General features: G+C 47.6%; 1 protein-coding gene across 2 annotated transcripts in view; it reads left to right on the forward strand.

The window, feature by feature from the left end:
* Window positions 1–385: 385 nt before the first annotated feature.
* The window catches only part of ESPN (espin), a 113,829-nt gene continuing 90,563 nt past the window's right edge, over window positions 386–23,651 (forward strand). For both annotated transcript variants that reach the window (XM_053400443.1, XM_053400444.1), the window contains exons 1-2: window positions 386–1,048; window positions 7,679–7,872. In XM_053400443.1, coding sequence (XP_053256418.1) covers window positions 749–1,048; window positions 7,679–7,872 — 494 coding nt within the window. In that variant the 5' untranslated portion in view covers window positions 386–748. The remainder of the gene's footprint in view (window positions 1,049–7,678; window positions 7,873–23,651) is intronic.

Consider the following 23,651-nt stretch of genomic DNA (forward strand, 5'->3'; position numbering starts at 1 on the left):
CCCAAAACAGCTGGAGACCCAAGTTTCGGAAACACTGATTTGGATGAATCAGATCAGCCCCCCTGATTAATCGACGACCGTGATGGTTTTTTTCAAAGTTCCGTAGATGGTGAAGAGCTCCATCATTCCGGATCGGGCAGGTGTTAGGAAAAGCCGACTGCACATGCTCAGAGATCATTCCCAGAGTCCAGAGCATGCGGGGCTATGTCGGGTTTGCAGCGCCTGTGCGGGGATCAGCAGCAAGAGAGAAAGGCGATGCAGCTCCCTTTTAAATCTCGCGTTTAACCCTTTCACGTCTCCAGGCTCAGCGCTGCCGGCGAAGGGGAGGAGCCGGCCGGCTCGGGGAGGGGCAGAAGGGCGCCCCGGAGGCTCTTGCTGGTGCTGAAGGGAGGGAGGGAGGAGCTGGAGCCGGCAGCCGGGGCGGGAGGCCGGCCCTTCTGTCGCGCAGAGCTCCGCAGCCGAGGAAAGGACCGCGGGCAAGATTTCTAGCAAACCTCGACGGGGCGCGATGGCTCCTCGCGTCCGGCTGCTCAGGCAAAGTTAGAGGGGTCGGGAAAGTAGAGGAGTACCGCCACAGCACCTCGCGGGCCGCCCACCTTTCCTTTGCAAGGCACCCGACGGAGCGGACCGCCGAGAGACGCCGGAGACTCCCGGGAGGCCGTCGGGGCGAGGCGGGCGGCCCCCGTATGGCTCCCTCCAGGTGTTGAGGGCCGGCCGGCCGGACAGGCTGCCGTCGGAGGCGCAGGCGATGGCCCTGGAGCGGGCGTTGCAGGCCGCCCGCCAGGGGGACGTGGACACGCTCAAGGCGCTGCAGGCCGACGGGCAGCTGCTGCCGCCCGCACAGCTCCGCGACGCGCTGGGCGCCTCTCCTGCTCACCACGCCGCCCGCGCCGGGAAGCTGAATTGCCTGCGCTACCTGGTGGAGGAAGCGGCGCTGGCCGGCAACGGGCGGGCTCGCAATGGGGCCACGCCGGGCCACGATGCCGCCGCCACCGGCAACCTGGCCTGCCTCCAGTGGCTGCTCACCCAGGGAGGGTGCCGAGTCCAGGTGAGCACCGGTGGAGCGAGAGAACGCCCTTGCGCGCTTTGAAGGGTTTTGCGCCTTGGGCGCACGGAAGGGGACTGCGTTCCAAGCGGCTCTGTTGACGCTGACCTTTAGGGGCGTTATCTTTTAAAGGACACCTGTTTGGAATTCTTATTTACTTATTTAGGAAAGGCAAGCAGAGCTCGGAAAAGAAAGGGTCAAAATGGGAATGTCTCTGATTGCGCGCAGAGTTCGTTTCTCTCAACCCAGTGCTGGATTATTATTTTTTGCGGGGGCGCGCAGCAATCTATTTTTCCCCTGTCGATACCCATTGCTAGAGTTTTTAGAAAGTTGGTGGGTGAACAATTTGGCCAAAATTGGAGGGTTATGTGTGTGTATGTGTTGCCTCTGAATTCCATTTTTGTCCTATGGAACTCTCATCCACAAAAGTTTGGTGATAGCCATCAATCTTGACTGCTTTAAAAGAGGATGAGACAAATTTCATGGAGGAGAGAGCTGTCCGTGGCTACTAAGCACGATGGTGGCTGTACTTTGCTTCTGTGGTCAAACGCAGCAATGTTTCAAAATATCACTTGCTGGAAATTACAGGAGGGGAGAGGACTATTGTGCTTGATTCCTGCATGCAGGTTTCCAACAGGCATCTGGTTGGCCACTGTGAGAAGAGAATGCAGGACTAGATGGGCCATTGGCCTGATCCATGAGAGCTCTGTTCCCCCATCATCCACTAAGCACTGCTCACTCTAGGAAGAAGAGGGACTTGCTGGTTGGAGGCAGCAATTTTCTAGCCTAGCTTTAAGCCCCAGCACTTCCTCTGTGGAGATTCATTTGCAAAGACAGCACGCAGGTGTCCTCTCCTCCCCCAAAGTTGATCATGCCTTTGTATTTAAAATAGGAACAACAAATACGTAATTCAGTAGTCAGTACCGAAAAGGAAAGAACAGGGAACAGTTTCTTGGCTGCTCCATAACCAAATACAGTGGTACCTCAGGTTACATACGCTTCAGGTTACAGATTCCGCTAACCTAGAAATAGTACCTCGGGTTAAGAACTTTGCTTCAGGATGAGAACAGAAATTGTGCTCCGGCAGCAGCGGGAGGCCCCATTAGCTAAAATGGTGCTTCAGGTTAAGAGCAGTTTCAGGTTAAGAACAGACCTCCGGAACGAATTAAGTACTTAACCCGAGGTACCACTGTACAGTAGTTACAGCAAGAGCAAGTGCTGATTACAGGAGTGGTGCTTGTAAAGGAGGGCAGGAGTTCCTCTGAGCATGTGTGAAGTCTGCACCCCTGTCTGCTGCATATTCTGTGCTCACCTGGGAAGCTCCCTCTATGTGGAGGCAGGTGTTCAAGGCCAGCAGAGTTTCTAAGTAAGAGAGTCTTAATACTTTAAGGGCTAAGCTCTTGTTAGCCAGAGCAAAATGTTTAGGTTCCTCCCCCCCCCCTCTTTGGGAGGAGAGGAGGGCGCAAAATTCAGCCTCTTGGTGTGTGGGGATGTTGTGTAGGCAAGACATTCGCAATGCCCTGTTGCATATGGTCAGAAACACTGTGGGGATAAACCCTCCCCCCACACAGAATAATTTCTTTAAAAGTGGACTAGATGTCACCCTAGACACTGAAGGAAACCTGTGTTGACCTCTCAATGCTTGATTGACAGGGAAATGCAGTCTGGCTCCCTGCCAGAGTATTTCTGCATGACCTGGGGAGGGGCAGCTTTTCAGCAGTAGAGTTCCCGCTTTCCATGTAGAAGGTCCCAGGTCCAGTTCTTCTGCATCTCCAGGTAGGGCTGGGATAGAGCCCTGCCTGAAACCCTGGGAGCTGCTGCCAGTCAGTGTACAGCAGCAGCCTTTGCAGTCTGGTGCCTTCTAGATGTTTTGCACAGCAACCCCTATCAGCCCCAGCCCAGGTCAACCTGGCTTGGGCTTATGGTAATTGTAGTTCGAAGTCATACACAGCACTGAGCTACGTGGGGCAATATTCTGGTTTGGTCTAAGGCAATTTTTATTGTTCAGCTGGAGCATCTATAGCTCAGGGATGGAACTATAGGTGCATGCAGAAGGTCCCACCTTTAACCCTTGAAGGCATCTCCATGTAGCACTAGGAAACACTCTTAAGACTGCTCCTTACATCTCCAAGTACATGCTAAAATCCAGCCATGCTGTAAAATGACCTTTACTATACGGTAGGAATTGGCATGTTTCGATTGCACTGCTTGATTTGCGTTAAAATGCTAAGTGCATTTGTTATTTATTTCTTCTGTTAAAAATGTACACACCGCTTGATTGTAAAACAACAACTCCTCCTCAGAGTGTTTACAAAACAGTAAAATCAAGAAAGATTTGTGACCAGTGCTGGATTTACATATAAGCTAAACAAGCTTTAGCTTAGGGCCCCACTCTCTTGGGGAGCCCCCAAAAAATTAAAGAAAAAAAAACCCCACTGGATGTACATTTCTAAAATATAAGATAAAAAACAAATAAAATAAAACCTACATACAGCAACGGACGAGCCCCCACGCCTGCCAACCTAGCAGTTCGAAAGCACGTCAAAGTGCAAGTAGATAAATAGGTACCGCTTCAGCGGACGTTTCCATGCGCTGCTCTGGTTCGCCAGAAGTGGCTTAGTCATGCTGGCCGCATGACCCGGAAGCTGTACGCCAGCTCCCTCGACCTTACCTTACATACAGTAACAGTGTTTTCTGTAGGCTCCTATGATGTAAGGAATGGGCCCCGCCTGCTAGCCTGCTCCCTAAAATATCACATATTTCGTTATGTGCAAATGGCTTTAGATACCTATTAGGTCCATAAATTACCATATAGCATATATGCAACACAAAAAAACCAGTGACAATTTGTTGTTGACGAAGGACAGCTGGACATATAAAGGGCCCCATTCCCTTCAGAAGCTTAGGGCCTCATCAAACCTAATCTGGCGCTAAATCTGGCACTGTTTGCAACCCTAACTTAAAACATGCCAAAGTTAAAGTATCGAAGCAGGTTAGAAATGCCTCAAGTTTGCAAGAAATGGAAATGGTTTCCACCAAGGAGGACTGTGGTTTTTTGTCTTGTACATCTTTCCAATGAAGGTGGTTAAAGTTGTTCCAACGTCGGCATGAGTAGGCTGGGGCACCAGGAGAAGAGGTGAAGCCTAGAACACCTGCTTCGGATGCAGGAGGTTCTGAGTTCAATTCATAAGGGCATCTTCACCCATTAAGGGGTAGGCAATCTTTTCTCATGCCAGGGCTGGGGAGGGCCAGAAACAAAAGTGAAGGCTCCTCGGGATTCCAGGTGGAAAGTCTTTCCAAGTCTTATCTGAATGATGCGAGCCAAAACTGGGACCTTCTGCTTACGCTTGGGCACAAAACAACAGCTCCACCCCAACGTAGAAAGCTGTTTTATGCCAGCTCTCACAGATTGGTCCTTCTCACTGATGGGCAGCAAGGCTCTCTTCCAGCCCTACTTGGAGAGATGCTGGGGAGTGAGTCCAGGACCTTCTATATGCAAGGCAGATGCTCTGCCTTTGAGTTGTGGCCTTTCCCAGATATGAAGGAAACTTGGCGTGGATTTTTGCATGGAAGGATTGTGAGCCCCATTCATTTCTGGTGCTCCAAACAAATACCTGGGCTCAGAACCCTTCAGTGTATGTCTTTTGCATGTGGTTGGTGGAACTGGTTTCTAGTAAGAAAAACAACACCAAAGCAGATCTCACAAGCCCACTCCTGATCATTTTGAAATTATGTGCATTTTGGACGAAATGCTATGCATGTGCATTGATTAGAGAAGAGTGGACCAGAGTCAAAGCAGGAAAGATACAGAGCCATTGTTTGGAGGGAGCCTCTGCCATGGTTTGCTCAGTTCAGGCAACACACCTAACCAAGGTTTGCACAGAACGTAATTTAGAACTCAGAACGTTGGTTTGGGCTTCCCAATGTACAATGGGCAAACCAGGCTTTGGAGCTGGTTGATTTCTTTTGTTTTCCATCACTCCAGCATCTTGTTGTAGCAGCCATCCCCACCCACTCCCCAAGACAGAAAAGTGCCTCTGTGGATTGTCAGTTCAGACATATGCCAAACCATAGTTGATGCAAACTGTGGTTTGAAAAGCCACTTCAGACCCTGGTTTCTGATGCCACTTTGCCAGGTGACCACATACTGTGGTTGTTAATGCAAAAGCATCCTATATACAGTACCACAGTTTGGCTTTCTTTTCCATGGTTTGGTGCGATTATTGAATGGAACTGAAGTGTAAAGTGTTCTAGTCCAGGCAGGGAACTGAGATAACCAAGAAAGGATTGGCCTTGTCACTCATGTATTCCCGTGGGGTTGGAATCCCCCTCCTTTTTAGGGATTCCTCCACTGGTTCCTCCAAACTGTGGTCCTCAAGCTTCATTTGGGTGGTCCACAGCACACCTGTAAAACCATACAACACCTAGCACAGCTGCCTTGAGTCCCATCGGGGGGAAAGGCAGGGTATAAATAAATATGTAATACTGATTTACAAATTGCTACAACGGGCAGGAAAAAAATGATTAAAGAGTCTTCCAAGTACCGCCGAGATTTTCACATGGTTTCTGGGAATGGGGGGGAGTAGTTTGGGAACCTTTAAGATAATCTTGTAGGTGTGGAGGCCAGAGGCCAGTGGGATGCCACCACCTTTGACGAAAAACCCTTCCTTGTTGGCTGTTTCTCTTGGAAAGGACCATCTTAACACAGGTCCCGGCGCCCCATTGTGAATTCATGGTTTTCTTAGGCCAAACCCGAATGCTGAAACTCTGCTGGGAGCAAGTTAAATCAATGCCAGCATTCACGTGTAAAGTGGGAGGTCCCAGATTGTACAAGTATGGAAAAAATGGTTAGTTGGCAACATTTCAGCTGTGGGGGGGGTGGGTTAAAAGCCTGCAAAGGTGGGCTAGGAATAGTATAACTGCTGCCTGGTTGTATTCAGAGTCCAGGGAATGGGCCTGCCCTTCGTTGGGTGTCCTATGAGCAGAAATTCCAGTGGTCAGAGAGCAGCAATTAGCAGGGCAAGAATACATCATGCAAAATAAGGAGGAGGGGCTGAACAGCTGAACAAACTAAAATTCTGCTGCTGAAAACGACATTTTGCAAAGCACCATTTCGGTTGCATCTTGCCCCAAGTTGCTGCATAATATTTGCCATGTTCAGGGCCATTCCTTTCATTAGGCAGAGTGAGGTTGCTGGCTACCATAGGCAGCAGGGCGAGGATGATGGAGAACCAAGCTCTCTCTCTCTCTCTCTCTCTCTCTCTCTCTCTCTCTCTCTCTCTCTTGTGGCCTTCGTTGTGCCCCTTAAACCAGGTTGCTGTCCTTCAGGTGTAGTGGGGGACACTATGATGCCCTCCAACATTTCTCCGATGAAAATGGGGACATCCTATTCAACAACATAACAATGAGAATGGTGATGATGGTTTTTTATTTATTTTTATTTATTCATTGAATCTATATACCACCCTATACCCACAGGTCTCGGAGCGGCTCACAGATCAAAATCAAAATATAAAACTAGAAAATATATAATCAAAATATAAACAACAACCCCATAACCCCCTCCCCCCCAAACCCCCACCTTTTTAAAGGGCATAGGATGTCAGTCAAATCAACCAAAGGCCATGATGGTGATTACTATTTTATTTATACCCCACCCATCTGACCGGGTTACCCCAACCACTCTGGGTGGCTTCCAACATGAATAAAAACATAATAAAATATTTTAAAACTTTCTCTTACAGGGATGCCTTCAGATGTCTTTAGAAGGGTGTATAGTTACTTATATTCTTGGTTCGGGATGTGTATGTCACATAACTCCATCATGACACCTTTGTTAAGTCCAGTTGAATTTGACTATGGGGTGTGGTGCACATCTCTGCTTTGAGGTCGAGGGAGCTGGCGTTTGTTCACAGACAGCTTTCTGGGTCATGTGGCCAGCATGACTAAACCACTTCTAGCACAACAGGACACTGTGAAGGAAACCAGAGCGCACGGACACTGTTTACCTTCCTGCCACAGCGGTACCTATTTATCTACTTGCGCTGGTATGCTTTCGAACTGCTAGGTTGGCAGGAACTGGGACAAAGTAACAGGAGCTCACCCCTTTGCGCAGATTTGAACTGCTGACCTAACTCTATACCCTGCCACTCTTCTCTGATGAAAATAGGGACGTCCTAAGGGAAGCGGGACATTCCAGGATCAAATCAGAAATCAGGGCAGCTTCTGTAAATCTGGGAGTGTCTCTGGAAAATAGGGACACTTGGCGGGTCTGCAGTGTTCCATGACCAGTGTTGTCATCCACTTAGTGCATGGTATTGGTGAGGGGAAGAGCCATTTTCCCTCTGCCTAAGGCAGCAAAAATGTCAGGGGCTGGCCCTGTCATTTGCAAGATACTCAGTTGTTCTTCCTTCATTGCAGGGGATTGGACCAGATAATCTTTTGGGTCCCTTTGGGTCTTGCCGCTCTTGCTTTAAATCCTTGCCATCCTGGGTAATGTGTCCCAGGTTTCCAACACTTGCCCAGTGCTCCAAAGCTTGAAAATCCTCTGTTAATGTCTTCTGCTTCTTAGCATCCTGTGCGTTCAATGGTGGTGACGCTTGACCCTCTTGGTTGTGTTTCCATGCCTTTTAGGACACAGACAACTCTGGTGCCACCGTCTTGCATCTGGCTGCCCGCTTTGGGCACCATGAAGTGATCGACTGGCTTTTGCGCTTCGGGAGCAGCGACCCGCTGGCAGCCACAGACACGGGTGCTTTACCTGTTCACTATGCAGCAGCCAAAGGAGACTTCCCTTCCTTGCGACTCCTCATTGGGCATTGCCCCAGGTAAGAGATCAAGAGCGAGTTTGTTCCTCAGTAGGGACTAGTGAGTTGCTTAGGTTTCTTTTGGCCCATTGGTGGGACCGTGGCATGCTTTGACTCACTCCCACTAGCAGTTCCCCCCCTCTCTGACAATCTGCTGTGCGATGAATTCTCCTTTGGTTGTGATGTCCAAACTGCATGTTTTAATTTGGAAAGCAACATGGTTTTGGGTTCTGAACTACAGAAGGAAACATCATTAGGAGTGTGCATGCTAGAGAGAGCTGCTGGAGAATGTTGTGGCCAGAATTTGAAATGGTAAGACCCAACCCCTTGCCCTCACCCCAAGTCTGCAGTATGAAAAATGGGGTGTGGTGACTACTCCACATGGCTGTGCAAAATGATCTAAACTGTCTCAGCAGAATTGGGCTGCTTCTTCTTTGCGTTTGAGAGGCTGGTCTGTATTCTCTGCATGAGGTCTTCAGCAATGAAACCGTTTTGTCTGGCTAGGGGCAGCTGGTTCTCACACAAATGACAGCCCTCCCCCACATTCCCCATTGCTTTGGGCTGGCCTTCGTTTGCTATCTTGGTGATAGAATGGGCTGCACCATTTTGAACTGCAGAGGTGTGTAATGGGTGTGGTTGTTTTTGGCAGGGGGTGGGTGGGCAGGGGAGATGAAATCCCATTTAAAAAAAGCAAGACATCTTGCAAATAAAAAATGAAGAATGGCAGAAAGAAACATCCTATCCTTTTAACCTGCAGACCTAGCTTTCTATTTCTTTATCTTGTTTGGTCCCCAAAGCAAGCAAGGCCACGGGGAGCTATTTGGAGTTTTTTAAGGACCCAGGTTTGGAGCAAGCCTGCTGCCTCTGGGTAGAGCTTTGCAAGGCAGGGAGGGACCCTGGCAGAATGATAAGTTCAAGTTCCCAGCCTTGGGAGCAGGACTGAGCATCAAGTCTACTTCCTCCAAGTGGCTCATAGAGCCATCTCTTTTCAGGCTGGTCCACAAGACAGGCTGCTGGTGGTGCTGCTGACCCACATCTGTGCATCCTCTTTGCAATGCAGCCATGCGGTGCTTACACTAGGTGAAATATGCATAAAGATGCATAAATTGGTGGAGGCAGCATACAAAAATGCATTGCATGCAGCAATATTGCTTTGCAAAAATGTGCCTCTAAGGCGAATTTGGCTGTGGCTCCAGGTCCTTATCACCCTTAACCCTCATGGGCTAAATTTGATAGGTGGCCGAAGCCTGCAAATCACCAGACATTAGAATGACATCAGGGGACTTCAAAGCACCTTGCAGGGCTTTGCTCTGGAGTACTGCAGATTGGCATGCTTGAAGTTACTTCCCATCAGCTGAAATCTGTTGCAGGGATTGGCTGTGCGACTAAGCTCCCTCCTGCACAGCCGATCCAACAAGATGGAAACCACCACCCATTGGCTGATAGGTGGTGACTTCCGGCATGCTTTCTGCAGGGATCAGCTGTACAATCTAGTTCCCCATAGGAAATTCAGTTGCACAACCAAGCCAGCTACATCTCTGCCCATTGTTCAAAATTAGCCAGTCTGCAGGCGCATTTTGCACCTGGCTGTCAGCCACTTGCGACCAAGTGAAGATGCCTGGGAGCCACGATGGCGCCTGACACCTCCACAATCCAGGTGCATGCCTGGGGATCACTGGATCCCGACTGTTTTCACACACTCATGCCACACCCTGCAGGAATAAGCCAATATATACATATGCAGACTATCCCTGAATAAAGTGACTCTTCTCTAAGTTTTCGGAGCCCTTAACCAAGCTCAAGGCTGTCATCTGAACTAGCCAGATATCTAACTGATCATCTATCACAGTCAGTCCATCTTTGGAAAATGCAGTCAGACTTTAGAGCCGTCTTGCCCAAAAATGACAACTTGACATTCCATTTTGGCGACTGTAATCTTGGTTTTATGGAGCCATCTGGTGCCTAGCTTATTTAATTGAGTTTCTAACATTGTCTCTGCCTGCCCTGTACCTGTGTGGAGCAGGTGGGCACGGTTTGAGGAAAATAGCCTCATGGGCCAAATTGGGACCTGTGCCAGGTCAGATTTGACTTGTGGGCTGGCAGTTCCCCACCCCTGAGCTGCAGGTCTGAAGAAATTCGTCCTCCTTTGTGGCCCTGTGAAATGGCCCTTTTTGTAGTAAATGTAGGTAACAGCCTGTAACTACACTTAATGGCCTGCTGGCGTTTCAGCGAGATCTGACCCCAACCCCCTTGTCCTACGATAACAGCGAAACCCGTTTTCAGCAAACAGCCGGGGAAGAGGCTGCCTGTCCATCTTGACTGCCGTGAAGATTTGTTCCCGTTTGTTAAGCCCTGCTTGCCTTTCTCCTCCGATGACAGCTTTATCATGGCGGGAAGTCAAATGCTTGCTCTTTTGACAGGGCACCAACAAAGCCAGGTTTAGATCTTGATGGAAATATTGCTCCCTTGTGCAGACGTGGTGCAGCCGAGGATTTGCACATGGTGCTTTTGCAAAGGGGCGATAACACAGCCGCCTTTGTCTCTGCCGGAGGTTATGTAAATGGATTAAGCCGCCTGCAAGGGAGGGATGGTTAGCCAAATGTGAAGAACTGGGGTGGGGGATGGGGAACCCTTCCATGTGCAGTAAATGCAGAGGGAAGAATGGGGAGCCATGTGGATGGTGTGACTTCTGCGTATTTCCAAGCAGAAACACAGAATCTTTCAATTGTGACCTTGGGAGGGATCCCAAGGGTCATCTAGTCCAACCCCCGGCAAATGCAGGAATCTCAAATTTAAAAACCCTCCGATGGAAGAGAGTCCACCACCGTCAAGGTTTGTTGGGTGTGTTCGTGCACAGTCATTAACCAAATGAACAACACAAAGCCAGTGGACCTGATGTGGATACCTGCCAAAGTCTTCAAAGTGGGTGGAATTGAACCTTTACAACAACTTCACAAGCTCATTGGGAGAGAGAGGAGATCCCAGCAGACTTTGGGGATGCCACAATTATCAATCTCTTTTAAAAAAAGGTGATAGAACGGATTGCGGAAACTATCGAGGCATCTCTCTCTTCGCTGCAGCTGACAAAATTCTTGAAAGGATCTTAGCAAACTGTCTCCTAACTATATCTGAGAATACCCTTCCTGAATCCCAAAATGGTTTTTGACCTTCTAGGACAGGTTTCCCCAAACTCGGCCCTCCAAATGTTTTGGGACTACAACTCCCATCATCCCTGACTATTGGTCCTGTTAGCTAGGGATGATGGGAGTTGTAGTCCCAAAACACCTGGAGTTTGGGGGTGTCTGTTCTAGGGGGACAGTGGATATGATATTCACTGCTTGACAGTTTCAAGAAAAATGCAGGGAGCACAACCAACCCCTGTATATGGCGTTTATTGACCAAACTAAGGCCTTTGACACTAAATCATACTGCCCTGAGGACTGTCCTTCTGAAAATCAGCTGCCCGGATAAATTTGTGAACATCTTGCAGCTCTTCCACGACAATATGACGGCAACAATCGTGATAACAATGGCTCTCAAAGTGGGATCAGAGATGTTTTATCGCCCCATCTATATTCATGTCCTTTACTTAAACCCCTGCTGTTGTTTAAAATCACCATTCCCCTCTCAGTTCCTTCCATCCCTCCTTTACTCAAACTTCTGCTGTTGTTTAAACCACCCCTTTCCCCTGTCAGTGTCCCCCATTCTCACTCTCAGCCCATGGTCAGTGGCGCTGTGCAACCTGCCTTTTCCTTTGCTCTCTTAAACCCATGCAAATCCAGGATTGTGATGCAGCACTGCAGATCCTCCAAAAGGGGCTGCGTGATGACAGCCTTGCCTTCATTGTATATAGGAAGACATATTTTTGCCGCTGGGCGTATGTGCTGCTTTATGGTCACATTTGGGGGCAGTTGGGGGGTGGGGTTTGGCCGCATTCCCTCAGAGCAAACTTCCTGTGGGTCACATGTTAATGGTGGGCAGGAATGGATGCCAAAATGGGCCGAGCATTGAGTGTGACCCTTACCTGTACACGCTAGGCTCTATTCAAGCCAGGTCCTCCTCAAACCCACCTCTTTATCCTGGCAGACAAGAAACATGATCACAGTTCAAGAGCACATTCTAGACAGGCAAAGCTGCTTCAGGAGGGGGGTGGAGTAGGGCTGGTGGGGGCTGTGGTCAGGGAAGACAGGGCATGGCTTAGGACAGGGTTCGCCAGCTTTTTTGGATCAGTGGACACCTTTTGAATTTGGAGGCAGTCACAAGATGGCTACCATGTGGGGTGAGGGAATAACACACTAAAGGGGAGGGGGGAACAGTAGTTGTTTAGGATTCCTGTTGCCTGATGTCCAAACAACTTGCTTACCAATCACAGCTCTGACTTTGCTCATTGGCCAAAACCATGTGGATATCACTTAGAAGGATACCAGCACATTTTGCTTCACAACCTTTTTTCTAAGAGGCCTAGAGTTTTACTTCCCACCCCATCCCCAATGAAAGCTCAGAGTCTGGGCGCCCGCAGGCACCAGGTTGGCAACCCCTGGCCCAAGGAGAGTCCTGAGGTCTTGACGTCGACATTTGGCCCCTAGCCCAAAGTCATGTGAGGAGTCCAATTGATTAAGCCAGTAATCCCCCAAAATAGGCACCGTGGGAAATATGTTACAACATTCAGAGGTCCTGTAAGCCCAAACTGTCCATCAACAGAGGAGGGGGATCAATGCGTCTCTGAGTGAGTCTCTGCTCCTTTTTTCCTGTTGCCTCTCTGCATGATGGGGGGGGCAACTGAGCAATCGCTTCGGATGCAGCAGAATTGCCTGTCTCAGAGGCTGCTGCTCATTGAGTCTCTGTGTGAGTTTCTCTCTGCTCTGTGTTGGCTTGCTTTAGTCAGGAGGCACGCTCTGATCTGTAACTTCTCTGACCGCAGGCAAGTCCTTCATTCTCCACAAGTGAAACTTCTGTAAGAGTTGGGTCTGGTGTCCCCACTAGATGCCTTGGGGGCACCTGCCAGGACCTCATGCTGTTTGCTAACATTTTTAATCTCCCACAATGCTCCAACAGGGGCAGGGGCTAGTGGGAGATTTTTTTAACAGGAGTGGTGACAGATGGCTGTGAGCTGCCAGATTAGCCTGTATTACTGTATTATTATTATTTTGTGCTTATTGCTTTTCTGTCCCACCATTTTTTTGCCAAGGAGCACAAGGTTGCACACATGGTTCACCCCTTTCTCATTTAATTCCCCACAACAACTCTGTGAGGTAGGTTAGGCTGAGAGATGCAATGACTGGCCCAAAAGTCACACCCAGTGAGCTTAATGGCTGAGTTGGGATTTGAACCCTGGTCTCTCCCAGGCCCTAGTCCAATACTCTTATTTTCTGGAGGAGGCAATTCAGAAGAGGATCCCACAGAGGACACTTAACTGAGGTCACCCTGGAAACTGGAACCTGTTTCTCAAAGAGTGAAGCATTCCTCTAATTTTAATTGGGGGGGTGGTGTTCCTCAACAATCAGATGTTTAGGGAGGGCCTCAAACACCCTAAATAACCAAGAAGTTGTAGAGCTTTATTGGACCATACCACTTCCACTTGCAGGTGGATATTTATTTTTTTAACAAGTTTGGGCGCACTACCCCTCCAATTTGCCAAGGAAAATCTCTAGGAGACATCTGCCCCCCTTCTTGCAAGGTGACTCCTCTACATGTGGGGAAGGGTAGTTTTCTGGCATTCTTCTTTTTGCTTCTGGCATGGAAAAATCTATGCTTGATTCTGCTGAATGTTAGAGCATAGTTTCCCAGAGGAGGGTATTCAGCCATCAGGGTGGGGAGAGTTTCCATATATATATATATATATATATATATATATATATATATATGTGTGTGTGTGTGTGTGTGTGTGTGTGTGTGTGTGTGTGTGTGTGTGTATGTAGTGATTTCTTGTACCCATGACACAGTAAAGCTGGTTGAAAGCAATGTTTTATGGTGAGTTTTATGGACTTGCATCTCATGGTGGTACCTTGTAAATCAGCAAAACTGTTATGTTCATATAATGACTACCCCCTGTTGTCTGGGCCTTGCAGTTTGTATTCAGAGATAGATACTCCCCTATAGTTGGAGGTTCTGTGATTTAGGTATTGTGGCAAATAGCCACTGGCAGACCCACCTCTCTGCATTACAACTTGTGCTGGTGAGAAGCAGAACATGCACAGAGTGCAGGTTTCAGGTGTCGGAACAGCACCACAGGATCCTGAAAAATACCTGCTAGATGGCATATTCATGTTTGCACCAGTTTACATCATCATCACCATCCCACTTTCTCAAAGAAGTTCGTGGCAGCATACACAATCAGGTAGAGGACCTTTTTGGTAGTGGCACCCACTCAAGGACATGAGTAACAACTATACAACCTTTAGAAGGCACCTGAAGGCAGCCCTGTATAGGGAAGCTTTTTAAGGTTTAATGTCTTATTATGTTTTTATATATGTTGGAAGCCGCCCAGAGTGGCTAAGGCAACCCAGTCAGATGGGTGGGGCACAAATAATAAGTTCTCATTTTCATTCTTCTTCTTATAGTTCTCCTCATCCCCATTTTACACATACAACAACACTGTGAGGTAGGTTAGGCTGAGAGAAATGGACCGGCCCAAGGTCACCTAGTGGGTTTCATGACTGTGTAGGGATTCGAACCCTGGTCTCTCCAGGTCCTAGTCCAGCACTTAAACCACTACACCACACTGGCTGTTTAGATCACATCTTTCCAGCAAGGAGATCAATGCATTGAATGTCACTCTCCTTCTCCCAACAACTAAGGGATTCCCCCTTGAAAAGCGCCCCGCTGCCCTTGCCTTATGGGGTTTGCACTGTTAGCCATAATTAAAAAAATAAAATAAAGATCCACTGAAATCTTAAGATGCACCTGGGTCCTAGTGTTGTCCTCACACAAGCTGCAGATTTCCTGCTAGATACGTGCTTCTGTGTTCTGTAGGCCCACAAACCTGTCCCTAGATTAAACAGTGACCTGACTGGGGTCAAATCCTTAGCCTCCTCTGCCCCCAAATTGAACTATACCCCTTTTGGGGCTGGTAGCTGAGATCCCCAAGATCTCTGCAGGCCCTTCACAGCGCTGAGCTCGGTGCCAGCAATGTGGTTGTTGAGGTGCCAGTTCCGAAATACTGTTGATGCAAGGAGTTGATGGCAAAATCAGTGCCCGACATTAAAGCAGGTCGGCTGGATCCGTGCTTTGCAGATTACGGGCCGTTTAATCTCATTTTCCATGATGAGCGAGTGTGATAGACCTATAAATAACCTGGATGGAGAGAAGGAACCTGGCGTGGTAATTAAAAACCTGCCCATGCTTTGGGTCTCGTGCCAAGGAAGCTGTTTTGCAAACACCTCGGGCAAAATGTGCACCGGGAAGCAAGCACAAATTCCCGGGGCCTGGGCATCTTGTGTCTATTTGATGCAGTTCTTAACAAAATATAGGGAGAGTTCTGAATAGCGGCTTGCGAATTTGTGCATTTCTGAATATTTGCAACTCTATACAAACATTCACTCCTGCATTTTGAGGGTATGTGACGTTCCAGCCTCCTCTTGTTATGTGCAGTCACACTTGTAGTTTTTCGTAAGTGAACCCCGTGCGAACACAGCAAAGTTGCGGTGTGATACACATTGTGTTGTGTTGCACAAGCAACTTGTAACTTTTAGAGTGCCTGGTTCATTCAGCGACGGTCTTGTGGGTGCTCATATTATTGATATTAGTCATTGGGATGTTAAGATTCTCAACAGATGCAGAGATTATCATATTATTACCATAATTTGGAGATATGTTTATTTTATATCCTGGGCAAAGAATTTTAAATGGTCTGCCCCTGCAGTGGGGAGGGCTGAAATGTTGAGGCCCTGTTGGAAGGAGCGCTGAAGGAGTTAGCATCCAGAAGTTGAGGTTGTATCCAACTAAATCATAGACCCATTGAAATCAATGGAGCCATGTTAGCCATGCCCATTAATTTCAATAGGCCTACTCTGGGTAGGGCTAACATTAATATCATCATCATCATCATCATTATTTTTAAAAAACTGAAAAATGAAACAAAAAACAGCTCAGAGTTGTTTGTATGCAACCCCCTTGTTTGTTAAGTTAAAATTCTGTGGCCAGGCTGTTTCAGTGCTGCACCAAAAAAAATGGGACTTGGTTGAATTGAAGTGGAGACTGGAAACAATGCAAACCCATTCAATGTACTTTCCTAATCTGTAACTGGCGTTAGATCGTAATCACAGAACCATAGAGCTGGAAGGGACCCTGAGGGTCATCTAGTCCAACCCCCTGCAATGCAGGAATCATTTTGCCCCATGTGGGGCTCGAACCCACGACCCTAAGGTTAAGAGTCTCATGCTCTGCCAACTATACAAATCCAATAGGTGTTCACAGCTTCTCACTTTGCATAACCTGCACAGTTCTGAGTCTGCATCTGTCCTGGAAATGTGTTTTGTTGTTTCAAAAGATGGGATTGTTTTTGAAAGGAGATTCCAACTAAACGTTAGGAGGAACCTTCTGACCGTAAGACAGTGGAATGGACTCCCTCGCATGGTGTTAAATGGCCACCTGTCAGGGATTCTTGAGCTGTGATCCCTGCCTTGCTCGGGGTTGGACTGGATGACCTTTGGAGTTCCTGTCTACAATTCTATGCCTCTTCGATTTTGATTTTTTGTATTTTTTTATGACTGGTGTGTTTACCATGCTGGGTAACTGGGATATAAATTTATATAGGGATAATAATTCTGCTAGTTGCATGGAGAAGCATGAACCTTTTCAAGGCACAGACACATGACTGCAGGAGATTTTATTTGCAGGATTTTATTTAGCCTCTTTTTTGCAGGATTTCGGCAGGCATTGCCACAGCACGTCTTCCCAGTCATCAGCTGGGAACTGGATCTTCTTCTTTTTTAATTATTAAATGAAAGTTGAGATCCAAAAAAGAAAAGAAAATAGCTAAACTATCCCACTACCGTGGTCCACATTCTTTTCTGCCATATTATGGAATTGTGGCATACCGGGAACACCTAGGTCCAGCAGGGGTAAAGTATACTGGAAAGGGTAGTTTTAGACCTCTGGCAAATATTCCATCCCCAAATAAGGCCAACACACACACACACACACACACACACACACACACACACACACTTATTGATAACACTGCATCATCAAGTCTTGAGCAACCTGGAAGCTTTGTTACAAGGAAAGTTGGCAGGAATTGGTATGTTTAAGCTAGATTAGAGACTTATTTATGTATCTGTTTATTGAAAAAGGTGCCCAGAGAAGCATACAGGTTACTTTTAAAAGAATAGAAAGGCAGCCCTTGCTCTCAAAATTATAATCTAAAACGGCCTTTCTCAACCTTGGGCTCCTAGATGCTGTTGAACTACAACTCCCATCATTCATAGCCAGCATGGTCTTCGGTCAGGGATCATGGGAGCCATAGTTCAAGTATATCTGAGTACCCCAGGTTGATCTAAAATGACACAAAAGGACAATAGAATGGGGGAGGGGAGGAAGAAATAAATACTCAGGTACAAGTTGTTAGTTGCAAGTTCTTCTGATCCTCATTCCTGGGCTGAAGTTCCCAAACCTGGGAAGAGGGAGTGATTGTTAAACCACTCTGAGAATTCAGCAGCCTTCAGAAACGTCAGCTCCCAAAATTCTTTGGGGGAAGAAGCCATGAACATTTAAAGCAGTTGTAGGGTTGCCATATGTCCCCTTTTTCCAGGACACGCCCCCTTTTTCATGATGAGAGTCGTCATAGAGATCCATAGTTAAAAGTTGGCAAACATGTCCTCTTTTTTGCTCTTCAAAATACGGCAGCCTTATTAGGGTGCAAATGTGGCCTAAGTGGTAATATGGTAAAGGTAAAGGGACCCCTGTCACGAATGACTCGGGGGTTGGGTCGCTCATCTCGCTTTACTGGCCAAGGGAACCAGTGAACAGCTTCCGGGTCATGTGGCCAGCATGATTAAGCCTCTTCTGGCGAACCAGAGCAGCACACGGAAACGCCATTTACCTTCCCGCCGGAGCGGTACCTATTTATCTACTGGGCGGCTTCCAACAGAATATTAAAATACAATAGTCCGTCAAACATTAAAAGCTTCCCTAAACAGGGCTGCCTTCAGATAGACCAATGATCAGACAATCTAAGACAGTCTAAGACAACTTCCTGTTTAAACTCAGAGCCATGAGGACTAGTCTTGCTTCATTTTTAGGGAGAAGAACCATAGCTCAGTGGTCCCAGATTCAAGCTCTAGCAACTTGAGGTAGGGCCACTAAAGAGTCCTGTCTGAAGTCCTGGAGAGCCCCATGCCTTTTGGGGAGAGTATTGTATATGTTCATGGAGCGATGTTTTCTTCTTCTTTGGCGATCACTCGTAGCCGAGTAAGATTGTCTTCCATAAACTTGGTTTTAACAGTGAGTCGTAAGTGACTGTGGAGGCCAATTCTGGATCCACACGTCCTTCCACAGTGGGGACATTGGTTTCCGGATGGGAGTTGATCACGGTGTGGATTTGCCAAGTGTGCCTTCCTCTTAGCCCATTTCTCCCTTGTGTCCTGAGTCCGAGTGTCTTCAAAGCCCATGACACCTTTGGTAAGGGCTGTTCTCCAGCTGGAGTGCTCACAGGTAGGAGCGATGTATTGTACCATCACACACCCAAAGTCGATATTGGGCGTAAGAGTCAAGGGTGCCAATTTACAGGGGTGGCAAAGAGACTGTCAGAAATTTGGAAAATTCTGTGATGCATGAAGAGCATAAGAATCTTCTGGATCAGGCCAGTGTCCTATCTAGCTCAGCATCCTGTTCTCCCAGTGGCCAACCAGATGCCCCAGTGGGAAACCTTGCAAGCAGGATTTGAGCAGAGGAGCCCTCTCCCCTCCTGTAGTTTCCAGCAACTGGTAGTTAGAAGCATTTCTGCCTCTGACTTTGAAGGCAGAGCGTAGCCATTATGACTAGTAGCCACTGATACAGCCTTTACCTCCATGAATTTGTCTAAGGGAGGAAAAGGGACCCCTGACCATTAGGTCCAGTCGTGACCGACTCTGGGGTTGTGGCGCTCATCTAGCTTTATTGGCCAAGGGAGCTGGTGTACAGCTTCCAGGTCATGTGGCCAGCATGACTAAACCGCTTCTGGCGAACCAGAGCAGCGCACGGAAACACCATTTACCTTCCCACCGGAGTGGTACCTATTTATCTACTTGCACTTTTTGGTGTGCTTTTGAACTGCTAGGTTGGCAGGAGCAAGGACCAAGCAACGGGAGCTCACCCCGTTGCAGGGATTCGAACCGCCAACCTTCTGATCGGCAAGTCCTAGGCTGTGTGGTTTAACCCACAGCGCCACCCGCATCCTCTTTTAAAGCTATCTAGCTTGGTGGCCATCGCTGCCTCCTGCAGGAATAAGTTCCATAGTTTATCTATGCACCTTGTGAAGGCTGCTGTTACAAGCTGGTATCAAAGGGAATTTGCACCAGACCTCCTCGCCCCCTCCTCGCCCTCCTCCACAGCTTATAGTCCACACAGGTAAATACAAGTAAACTTAAGTGGATTATGATAAAGCAGGCAGGTGGCCTGGGAACACATGCTTGGTCACAGCTTGGAGCTGGAGAGCTGGAATTTGGCAAATGGCAAGTGAACCTCATTTGCAAGCTGAAATGGGACCTCTGTGCAAGTGGTGCAAAATTTTACCTCTTGAAAGACCACATATTTAAACAGAATTGAGGCAGGACACAGGAATTACTGCAGCTGCCAAGTTGTGGACTTTTTATTTCCCGGGAAGCATTTGCATTCCATCGATAACTTTTCCCCATCAGGATTTGGCACCACCGTTTCTTTCTCAGATGAGTCACAGGGCTGATCTTTCAAAGTAAAATGGGTTACTACCCAAACCTGTGGATACAAACACTGAATGGAGCGTTTTAAAGCCAAATTAAAACATTGAAGATGCCAGTGTTTCTTAGCACTTCCTCTGTCTCGAAACCAGACTGTGTAAAGCGTATTTAGACATTTCAGTTTGGTTTTTAAATAGGTTGCTATTTGTTTATGTGTGAGTGAAGCATTTTTGGATTATTTTGTAATGTTGCTTTTCCTGACGTTTGCATTTGTTTTTAATTCTCCTTTGGTCAGCGTTTCCTGCTCCCAGTCATTCGTTGCTTTCTGATAAAACTCCATGGCCAATCAGATGTAGCCGTGTGATGACATCACAGAGGGCAGGTGAAGGCCAGCGAAGAGAATGCAAATGGACAAACACTTCTGTAAGGAATAATAAATGCAACACAAAATGGAATCTCCATAAAGGCCCCCCCCCCCGCATCAGCGCTATGTATATGGGTGACTATTTATTTAAAACTGAAAGTAGTTTTGATTCATGCATCTCCTGGTTAACAGAATGACAGGAAAAGATGCAAAAGCAAAAATAGGATGTTTATGAATTCCCTCCCCCCATTTCTCTGGATATTTGGGACCCAAATTACCTATGTCACCAATGTCATTTTGATTTCTGGACTCCATTAAACTTCTTGTAGGCTCAGTTTGCTACGGCTTCCCTGCTTCATGCTCCCCTTACCAATTACTGCAATCATTTGCACTATAAAAATAGGACTGCAAAAAAAGAGAAAGAAAGAAAGGATCTTGATCTGTCCATCATCCATGATCGCTCGTCCACATTGGGGCAGCGGCAGGGGAATTCAAGAAACAAATACTTCAGAAACCATGGAGATACCAGTTATGAAATGAATTAATTTTCCAGGTTAATCCGAAAGAAGGTAAAGTGGGATGCTGGACTAAGGATTTGCTTCTTTCCCACAGAGAAAACCGATTCTTTACCCTTGAATTGGAACAAACATCAGCCATGCTTTCTGCAGATGGATGTTTGCTCTGATTCAGTGCTAAAGAGCAGGTTTTCCTGGGGAAGGCGGGTGGGGCAAATGGGAAACCACTCGGACCTGTGGCTTGAAAGCATGGAACAAGCCAAAAACCACTCAGACCCATGCTTTCTAAGAAGGGGAGAAGCAGAAGTGTGGATGAGTCAACTCAAGAAAAACTGTGGGGTGGAACCAGGGAAATCTCCCCACCCAAAAATAAATGATGCATCATTTATCCAGCACTAAGCTTGGCTCAGAATCTCGATTTCCTCTTGAGCCCTCTTGCTTGCTTGGGAACCCCACCAGAGGAGCTCCCAGCTTTAAATAGGTTTTCGATTAGCTGTGGATTACCCCTGGTAGACCTTCCTTGTTTTAATGTCCTTGTCTTTCATGCTGGCTTTTTACTGGGATCACCTGTCTTCCTTAGTTAAGAAGGGGCATGAATTATTCACTGCCGGGTGAGGACGCTCTGTTCGCTGCACCTCCCGGAGACAGCATGACGCTGGTCTCTGTTACAGGTCTCTGCAACTGGATCTCCGGGGGCTGTGAGCAACATGGCCAGGGGCTCATTTGGGGAGGGACTTGTCACCTTGCGTGTTGGCTAAGAGGTAGGGCTTTATTCTGCCCAAACGGGACTCTTTCCCTCCCCCTCCCCCTTGTGAACTCACAAAGGTTAAGGAAGACGGCTAAGTGGATTGTTGCAAGAAGCAAAAGATTGGTTCTATCTTAGGGTTTTCTTCATTCTTTCTGCAGATAAGGACGATATTTGGATAAGGGGCAAATCATCCCCTGAAAAAGTGAACCTGGGTTTTCCCACCAGCTACCAAGAAGAGCCTAGGGCTTGCCGATCAGAAGGTCGGTGGTTCAAATCCCTGTGCCGGGGTGAGCTCCCATTGCTCTGACCCAGCTCCTGCCAACCTAGCAGTTTGAAAGCACATCAAAGTGCAAGTAGATAAATAGATACCGCTCCGGCGGGAAGGTAAAGAGCATTTCTGTGCGCTGCTCTGGTTCGCCAGAAGCGGCTTAGTCATGCTGGCCACATGACCTGGAAGCTGTACGCCAGCTCCCTCGGCCAATAAAGCGAGATGAGCGCTGCAACCCCAGAGTCGGCCATGACTGGACCTAATGGTCAGGGGTCCCTTTACCTTTTTACCAAGAAAAGCCAAGCTGAGTTGTTTAATGCAGCTCACAGGAGCCTTTGCCGTTTTAAGAGCATATAGCTCAATATGGCCTACACTGGCTGGCAGCAGCTCTCCAGGGTTTCCCAGTCCTATGCAGAAGTGTCATTCAGGGATTTGAACCCGGGACCTTCTACAAATGCTCCAACATTGAGCTGTGGCCCTTCTCCCCCCCTCCCCGCGCCTTTTGAAACACATCATTTCTAAAGCTCTGTGTATTTTAGGATGAGGATTTAAAGATCTCCTTTTCTTCTAAGGACTCAGGGTGCTGTAAATGGTTCTCCTCCTCAGTCCATCCTCACAACAGCCCTGTGAGGTAGGTTTGGCTCAGATTCAGTGACTGGCCCAAGGTCACTGCAGTGAGCTTCATGACAGAGTGGGGATCTGAACCCTGGTCTCCCAGGCCATAGACCAACCTTCTAACCATTACACCACACTGACATTGTACTTGTGAGTAAATTCTATGAAGCCCATTTTCACAAATACAGGAATTCCCACACCATGTGCCCGTATTGCAAGGTTTTTGGATGAGGCTCTTCTCCGCACGGCTTTCCCTTGTGGAAGTTTGCAGTCTATGTGCAAAGGAGAGGGATCCCTTTTGGTGATGGTGACACTGTGATTTTGGAATTTCCAAAGAACAGAGGCTGCCTCTGCTATTACATTCTCTGATTGCCAAACTGAGATAGTTAAAGGCCAAACGAGGATGTCTGTGGCATTTTAGAAGTGGGCAGGATTTTTTAAAATTATTTATTTGAATGTTTCTATGTGGGTTTATTTTATTTTTATTTTTGTCTGTCTGTTTGGTTGTAAGTCACTTTGGGTCGCCCTGGACAAAATGAAGCAATTAGTAAAATTTAATTAATATTAATAATAATCTGCCCCAATGGTTTCAGTAGTTAGAGTTGCATCCAGCTAAGTTCTACTTGGTGGCCCATTGGATCCAAGTTAGTCATGTTCATTAACTTCAATAGGTTTACTCTGAGTAGGAGTAGCATTGGATAGAACCCTTAGGATGCTTCAGTCCTGCTCTGCATCACTTCTGTTAGTCGTTTTGCCTGTCTGCTTATTATGAAAGTTTCAGTTTTCTGCGTGGGTGTGACTAGATATGTTAATCTATAAGAAGCATAATTTTATGCATTCCTGTTTATTGTATAAAGGTAAAGGTACCCCTGCCTGTACGGGCCAGTCGTGTCCGACTCTAGGGTTGTGCGCCCATCTCACTTAAGAGGCCGGGGGCCAGTGCTGTCCGGAGACACTTCCGGGTCACGTGGCCAGCGTGACAAAGCTGCTCTGGCGAGCCAGCACCAGCGCAGCACATGGAAACGCCGTTACCTTCCCGCTATAAAGTGGTACCTATTTATCTACTTGCACTTAAGGGTGCTTTCGAACTGCTAGGTGGGCAGGAGCTGGGACCGAAAGACAGGAGCTCACCCCACCGTGGGGATTCGAACCGCCGACCATGGGATCGGCAAGCCCTAGGCACTGAGGTTTTACCCACAACGCCACCCGCGTCCCTTTGTTTATTGTATACACCGCTCCAGAAAGGGGGGTGGGGGTGGCTGCAGCTCATCAGGAAAGTATCGTACCTGCTTTTCCATGCATTAAGTTCTAGATACGATGCCTGGCATCTCCACATAGGACTAGGAGAGAATCTTGCCTGAAATTCTGGGGAGCTGCTGCCAGTCCGTGTAGGCAATACTGAATCAGATGGACTAGTGGGCTGAATCAATTATAA

Source organism: Podarcis raffonei, chromosome 8 (assembly GCF_027172205.1).
Source record: "Podarcis raffonei isolate rPodRaf1 chromosome 8, rPodRaf1.pri, whole genome shotgun sequence".
Classification (NCBI taxonomy): domain Eukaryota; kingdom Metazoa; phylum Chordata; class Lepidosauria; order Squamata; family Lacertidae; genus Podarcis; species Podarcis raffonei.